The sequence below is a fragment of the Stereum hirsutum genome (genome assembly GCF_000264905.1).
Source record: "Stereum hirsutum FP-91666 SS1 unplaced genomic scaffold STEHIscaffold_41, whole genome shotgun sequence".
Taxonomy (NCBI): domain Eukaryota; kingdom Fungi; phylum Basidiomycota; class Agaricomycetes; order Russulales; family Stereaceae; genus Stereum; species Stereum hirsutum.
Genome location: NW_006763171.1, coordinates 1 through 7,081, shown reverse-complemented (window position 1 = coordinate 7,081; position 7,081 = coordinate 1). Strand labels below are relative to the sequence as shown.

Genomic DNA, 7,081 nt, shown 5'->3' with positions numbered 1-7,081 from the left:
CCACTGTGAGACCGGCCCGGGGTCACCTTCACCTCGCACGAAGGTGATTCTGACCATTCAACCTCGGAAATAGTGAAAAGGAGGTGATAGTGAAAAAAGAGTGAAAGGCCTCTTCGGAAGACACCCCTTGCGAATGGTGAATTTGACCCAGAGGAACTTGCCGGTCATAGGAGCGTTCGTCGCCGCTCAGTCACCTTTCGTGTGGGCCGTACTCACGAGATGGATTGCAGCCGAGTAAGTACAAAACAAAGGGTAGTCAAGTATCATGTATCTACAAAGTCAGGCCTCGAAAGAGAGCCGCTACGATCCATAATAGCCCACCGATTCCCTTCATCCTTCATGCGTGCGACCAAACACTGCACACAAGTGACGTCCACGAACTCCTCTGCCTTCGACTCGTGCGTATAGTAGTGGATATCGAGGCGGCCGTGTGTAGCTTCGATCTCGCACGCTGTGACACCGGCGAGAAACACGGTCTCGGGTTCGTCGAGGCCAAGTGTGGGGTATCGTGGAAGATGGACGGCGACGACATGTTGTAAACGCCCGTAATGTGTCTGCGGAACGTACATGGGTTCGACGTTGCGCAGGTGCGCAAACCTATCGACCATGATATGATACTACAGCCCGACATGTACATCAGCAAGTGTGAGGTTACCGGAGAGATTGTCAACTTACGCGCACATACGTAGCATCACGACGTTCTTCCCCGAGCGTACCATTCACAGACGATGCTGTGTATAGGGTATCTCCCTCGTCGATAGCAACCCGTCCCCACTCCTCCACGTATCCTTCTAACATGCACCGCTTAAGAGTGGCGAAGTTGTGCTGGGCGTTGTATCGGGTGGCGAGCGCCTTCGTGATCTTGGCGATGAGCGGATCGGCATGTTTGATCTGACGGCGGGGACTTAGAAGTGTACAAGTAGGATCTGTGATGGAGCGGCCTTCGTCAGCAGAGAATCAGTGAATTGTATATGAATACATACATGCGGGATCACTCAAACCAGACCTCAACGAGACTTCCTTCTTGAGAGGATGAAGCGAGATGGACGGGTCCTGTATGTTATAGACCAATTGAATCTGGAGAATCTGTGCGCTCTCAACGATATAGCGGTCAAGAGACGCGAAGGGGTGCTTGCGGCTCTTGATAGCAGGACGGATGAGGCCACAGTAACGCTCCATCGGGAATTCCCAATATGCCCATACCGGGCCACAAGCGTCGATAGTGTCCGCGATGTGAAGGAGGGCGTGAATCGTGACTGGGCATGCAGAAAGACGCGAGGGGTCGTACTGATAGTACAGCCTGTGAGACATTTAGATTAGCGAAGCATTATTGTGCGGCAGATGGAGAACAGACGCACTCTTCGTATTTCTCAACCCATGAAGCGAAACCTTCGCGAAGCCGCACGACATCGACGGCTGTGATGGTGAACTGCAGGCAGATGTGGAGGAGGACGACGAGGTCTACAAAATGCTCGTAATATTTTTGATGAGAGAACCGGCGCCGTAAAAGAACAGGACCAAGAAAGAGCGTCCAAAAGGACCAAGAGTCCGCTGTGGTTGCGGTGCGATTGGAGGCGACATTAGGAGGGCGAGCGCTGGCGTAGCAGCTCGGGATGGTGGAGCCTGCAGTGGCAGTTGCCGCTCCAATGGCCTCCCACACGCTCTTCTCGAACTCGTATGATCCGGTTCCGACGTCGAGTCCTTTGAATTCGCCAGTCCAAAGAGAAACTAGGTTCTTGATGGTATTCTCCCAAAGGAGATGCATAAACCCGTACGGAAATGATTTCGACAGCGAGAGGGAGGAAAGGCGGGAGAGAATAGGGATGCCCTTAATACCGTACAGCTTTGCGAGGCGCTCGCGTGCCGCACCAGTCCTCGCCGTCTGAACCTCCTCTGCCATCCTTATCATCTCCTTGTGCGTGCGTAGTGGTAACTTGCGAGCATCGAAGGCGCGAACAGCGGTGGGATCTGAGAGGACCTGAGGGTGGCGCGAGCGATCGAGGGGGACGTAGAGTGTCGTTCCAGTGGCATCAGATCCGGGCGTGCGAATGGCCGTGATTTTGCAGACACGGCACGGCGAGAAGCCGTTATGACCTTTCACTTTCATCAACAGTGAGACAGCGGGGATGTCGCCAAAGACTAGGATGAGATAAGCGCGGAGGACGAACATGGTCTCAGAGAGTGCGTCAAAGGCGGTCACTCCGGCTGCGAGATCGGTGAATTCTTGCACGAGGGGCCACAAAAAGGAATCAATGTCGGCAGGCTTCTTGGGACCAGGGATGACACCGAGGGAGATGATGTGGCGAAAGTGAAAGCGGATCTCGGGAGGTAGATTGTAGTTGAAAAGAATGAGTGGCCAGCAAGTTGTTTTCCGCCGACGAAAGGGAGCGAATCCGTCTGTCGACAAGCCGAACGCAACATCACGGCCGTCTTGGAAGAACTTGTGCGGTAGAGTGCGGTCGTCAATGACGACACGCTCACTGCACAAGCGTTTGTAGCGCTTACTGTCCATGAAATCACTGATTTCGCCTTCGATTGACATGTGCCCCTGCGCACGATAAGTCATTTTTGAGGCGACTGCTTTACTTGCCACCATCGCCTTCAGGCGAGGGATGAGAGGAAGGTACGTGAAATGTTTTCGGGCACGTCCATTTGCACCGTAACGAGAGGTATGACATACTCGGCATTCTCTATCAAGAGCGTAGGGACCGGTATAGCACATACAGACTTCCGGACAACAGTCAAAGACTTCGGGTTTGAAACCAGCGAGGTAAGCAATGCGTGATTGAGCGGTTTCGAGCGTAGGAACGTGCGCATCAGGAGTCGCTGATGGCAGATCACGATAGGCGGCATCTGTGAGGTGGTGGCGAAGTTTGTAGGAATACTGACGTAGGATAGAGATGTCGTCGTTCTCGAGGTCATCGGCTATTCAGTCATGTCAGAACTAGAAAAGGAATAGGAGCAAGCATTACACACCTGAGAGTTGTGTCTCTCGCTCGAAATCCTCCCTTATCACGTCCATGGCCGAGAGAAAGGGATCGTCTGGGTCGAGGTCACCGAAGGAGTCCTCGACCTCACAATCCGACCCAATCTCTCCGTTCTCCCACAACGGTTCTTCCTCACCATCATTGTCGTCGTCAATTCTTTCAGGACCTCCAGTGGAAGGCAGAACTGGATTACTGGTAGACAGAGAAGAACTCGGAGGTGCATCCGGTGTTGAGGACGAGGTCGGAAACTCCTCATGCCGTGTACTAGGGGTTAGCTCTCCTTGCGGTGTTGTTGGGTCGGGATCTACGGACGGCTGTACTGCTAGGTTTTCGGGGAAATATAAATGCAGAACAGTGATGGGAAAGGACCGACATAGAACCACAGCGTTAGCTTAGCAGTTGTACCGCCGAGCGAGAAACAGGACATTCACGTACCTCCTCCTCCTAGGTCAGATGCAGCCAACAAGGGTCTACCATCCGTGTCAGTCTCCTCCATGAGACTGATATCAGGTAGTTCCTCTTCTAAGAAACAATAGGAGGAAGAGAAACTCTTGAGAGAGTACCTGCAAATGAGTGGGGCAGACAGACGTACGAGAAAATGAGTGATCTTGCAGAGGGTCAATCTCTCTAGTCTGGTTCTCCATTATAGTCTGCTCAACTCGCCGTCTCTTCACCACCGGCCTCCTCAAAGGAAAGTCAAACTGTTCCATAACCTCTGCCGCTGATCCTCGAACGTGGGGAGCGGCCAGTCCAGCGCGGTGCAAACGCTCGGTCGTTGGGTGTACTTGCTGTTGGCAGCCGCATGTACACCATATCCACTTTCCTGACGGTTGGCCATCAGCGGTCGATTTCTTGCGACGACGAGCCATGTGTGCAAGGGAGAAAACTTGGAGGGGCACTTGTAGAACACGGTGTGGAAACTGAAGGTACGCAATCGGCGGCACTTGTGAACACAATCGGCATTAGCCATGACGGCTATTCGGCGCCACACAACTGCCACGGCTCCTTGAATCACACAGAAAGTTATGGACTTAAGCTCACAGGACATTGGATAGGGGTCTATGGTAATGGTTATCCTTCGCAAGACTGGTGCATTTGTACAGAACAATGAAGATGGCTCGATCACAAACACTCAGCCCGAAAACCCAAGTGAACGAACTTCGGCATATCAGAAGAACCCTCGACAACATTGTAGGCCCCAACATCCACTCCCTCCGCACCAGAAAGAACCAACAGCCGCCACACCCAATGTGTGAATCTAGGAAACTGGAGACGAGACGCGGCGACGCTTGGCTGGGGCTGGTGCATTTGCCGACTGTGACGAGTCACCCTGAGCCACTTGTTGGCGGCCGCGTTCTTGATGGCGACGTTCGAGTTTCTCCTTCAATCGTTTATTGCACCAGCGAATATCCTTGTGGATCATATTCAGGATTGAAGGGGAAATGCCACGGAAAGAGAAAGGAAATGACGCACAGAGATGGCGCGTGCCCATAGCATGATTGCCTCGGAATAACCCTACAACATCACCAAAAGTGTCAGTCCAATAGACTACAGGGGCGGTAATAAGAAGGGACATACCTTGTCAATATTTTCATGATTCAACGCCATGTATGCGAAGAGGGACGCAACCAAGCTCCGAGGCTGGTTGAACGTGAACCGTTCGCCCTCCTCGAACATGTTGCACCAGTCTGGTCCAAGTCCGCCAAGATTCTCCCGATACACAACATCTAGGATGGCCGGTGGGCTTCTGGACCACCGTGGCTCTACCCACCCATAAGGGACTTCCGCCGTGATGACGAGAGCATAATGCTCTTCGGTAACAAGACCGGGAACGTCATGAGCGTCGTCTTGGAAGTCGTCGGTATTCTCCTGTACACACCGAGCATAAATATCAATTGAATGATGATAGGACTGAATAGACTTACTGCGAAATGAACTACCTCAATGGTACACGGCACATTGTCCGGCATAAGCTCCGTCGAGATGATACGAGGATCATCTTGGTGCCAGAGGCACATATTCGCTTGTAGGAACCGATCAACGAGTGTCGGGACCTCACCGAAGTCGCGCTGCTCGATGAATTCGCGCCCAAGCTCGGTGTACGGGTCGTAGGGATTGGCCGGGCCATATACAGGGCCAGACGGCTCGGAAAGTGGGCTGTTGTCGAAGGGGGGCGGGCAGACGACGGGTTCGACGGAGATGGGATCTTTGGGCCCGGGAACGACAAGAGCAAGCTGCGACTGCATGTGGAGTATCTGGTGGTGGTTTTGGATGTCGGTATGAGGAGGGAGTATTGAGTCGCCGGGGACAGGCATCACGTCGAGCTACTCACCTGCTGCCGCAGGCACAAGGGCGGACGCGACGTCGGGGTTCACTTCATACTCCGCAATTGCAACTGTACAGTTCTGTGAGCGGTGGCTTGAAGGTGAATAAATGGTGAATGCCACGCGTACCGAAGACTTTTCATCCCGAGTTTGACAACGTCGATCTGCACTATAGACTCCCATCCACCATGTCCCCTACTGCTACTCCCCTAACGACCACCGCTATGCAAGGCCAATCCCGTCGGAGGCGTACTACCGCGACAGGTAGTTCAGGTGCTGGTAGACGCACTCTGGCCATCGTGGAGAAGGAACTAGACGAAGAAAAAAGTAAGGTTTCAGCACAATACATTCTACCTTCCATCTGACATGTGGAGAACAGAGAAGAACGCGGACTTACAGGCTGAGAACACAACCCTCAAAGCCGCAGTGGCCAAGGCCCAAGCGGACAAGGAGACGAGCGATGGCAAAGACACCATACCTGAGCCGGAGGACAAGAAGACTCCCCTTTTTGTTCGGATGGGCTTCAAGGAGACTCCTGAGGATGAGCAATTATACGGGGCTATAGCCGTAAGTATTTTTTCATCCCTGTAACTTTGGTAGATGGTGGTGATCTAGGGGTTATGGTACTCACCGGCGACGTAAACTCTCTGCTATAGCGCACCGTCCACGAGAGATCCTTCGGTGTGGTGGACTTCAACTACACCTATCGTCAACAATCGACTGAGAGATTGATGAAGATCTTCAAAGCCGTACGTACTCACCTGTGTCAAGTCCTCAGCCGTGAGCTCACTGTGCTCGGTAGGTCAAGCAAGCCCACCCTATACTCGTTCGCTACCAGAACAACTGGCCTACTGCCGCTCTCCTCAGGCAGTTCATCAACAACCGCCGCAAGTACCTCAGGTCGATCGGGGCGCTCGGCGCCAACACTCCCGCCATGGCCCCTCAGCCAGCTGCACCTGCTGCGCCTGCACCTACTCCCGTTGCCGCAACCGGTGGTGTAGCAGTGCCGAACATTGGTGACGTCGAGCAACAAGAGGGTGGTGGTGAAGAGCAGAACGATGATTGATCTGTGAGTCGTGTTTTCGTCGATGCGGATGCAGATCATTGATTGCTGTACGTCACTACACCCACGGTGACACTTTCTTTCTCACAGATCGCACCCGCGTCGTTCAGTCATCATCGACCTCAAGATTCAACGTCACATTGATAGTCTCTATACCGGTTTCGAATTGTGTACTCGCTTCAACAGCGACCATCGTCACCAATCTTATTTTTTGTCTTGCTCATGTCGCTATGTACTGTGGTTCAAAATATGATTATGGCTTACTTATTGTGGTCATCTATACGTATACATTGGTGCCACCGATCATGAGGTGTAGAGCACCGACGGAAAAGAGGTGAAAATGAGCGAAATAATCAGTAGGTGGGCGCCGTGCCGAACAGCGCCGACGATGGGACAAATGTTGATGACCAAGCCAATAGTGAACAAGAAGTCATAATCACCCTCGACAAAAACCGAAAGAAATGAATAGATGGCTAGTGAAAGGAACCTTGTAAAATGGCTAAAACTGACTGTTCGAGACCCTCGAAACCGAATGGTGAAAGAGAGGATTAACGGGGTGAAGACAACCCGTTCCAATCACCCCGTGCAACGTCAAAAATCACCGCGTCGGAGCACATTCCGGTGAAAGTAAACACACGCCGCGTCGAAATCAGCCCAAAACGGAGGTGATTTCTCGGTGGCTTTCACCCTTTCCGACCTCCGTAGTG

At 52.7% G+C, this 7,081-nt stretch overlaps 4 protein-coding genes across 4 annotated transcripts; 1 reads left to right on the top strand and 3 right to left on the bottom strand.

The window, feature by feature from the left end:
* Positions 1-263: 263 nt before the first annotated feature.
* On the bottom strand, positions 264-1,765 carry STEHIDRAFT_69964 (uncharacterized protein; the record flags this gene model as incomplete). Its single annotated transcript, XM_007311784.1, has 4 exons — positions 264-617; positions 676-926; positions 984-1,300; positions 1,359-1,765. 4 exons carry the CDS (start codon positions 1,763-1,765, stop codon positions 264-266), a joined length of 1,329 nt encoding a protein of 442 aa, XP_007311846.1.
* A 594-nt stretch (positions 1,766-2,359) lies between these two features.
* On the bottom strand, positions 2,360-2,920 carry STEHIDRAFT_32719 (uncharacterized protein; the record flags this gene model as incomplete). The annotated part of the gene is made up of 1 exon (XM_007311783.1): positions 2,360-2,920. A coding segment is annotated over one exon (561 nt), but the record flags the coding sequence as incomplete, so codon positions are not given.
* Positions 2,921-4,048: 1,128 nt separating this feature from the next.
* On the bottom strand, positions 4,049-5,507 carry STEHIDRAFT_126638 (uncharacterized protein). The gene is made up of 5 exons (XM_007311782.1): positions 5,441-5,507; positions 4,913-5,382; positions 4,566-4,856; positions 4,461-4,502; positions 4,049-4,398 (listed from the first exon to the last, which is right to left on the bottom strand). The coding sequence occupies exons 2-5, from the start codon at positions 5,300-5,302 to the stop codon at positions 4,246-4,248; spliced, it is 876 nt and encodes a 291-aa protein (XP_007311844.1). The 5' UTR covers positions 5,303-5,382; positions 5,441-5,507; the 3' UTR covers positions 4,049-4,245.
* Positions 5,500-6,377, top strand: STEHIDRAFT_116820 (uncharacterized protein; the record flags this gene model as incomplete). The annotated part of the gene is made up of 4 exons (XM_007311781.1): positions 5,500-5,638; positions 5,691-5,878; positions 5,968-6,060; positions 6,114-6,377. 4 exons carry the CDS (start codon positions 5,500-5,502, stop codon positions 6,375-6,377), a joined length of 684 nt encoding a protein of 227 aa, XP_007311843.1.
* Between the last annotated feature and the right edge of the window lie 704 nt (positions 6,378-7,081).

Excerpts from the sequence above, each read along its gene's own strand:
- STEHIDRAFT_126638 (XM_007311782.1), bottom strand. The coding sequence starts at position 5,302 with ATGCCTGTCCCCGGCGACTCAATACTCCCTCCTCATACCGACATCCAA. Across the intron at positions 4,857-4,912 it reads TTGAGGTAGTTCATTTCGCA|GAGAATACCGACGACTTCCA; the intron begins GTAAGTCTATTC and ends CGGTGTGTACAG. Across the intron at positions 4,503-4,565 it reads ATCATGAAAATATTGACAAG|GGTTATTCCGAGGCAATCAT; the intron begins GTATGTCCCTTC and ends GTGATGTTGTAG.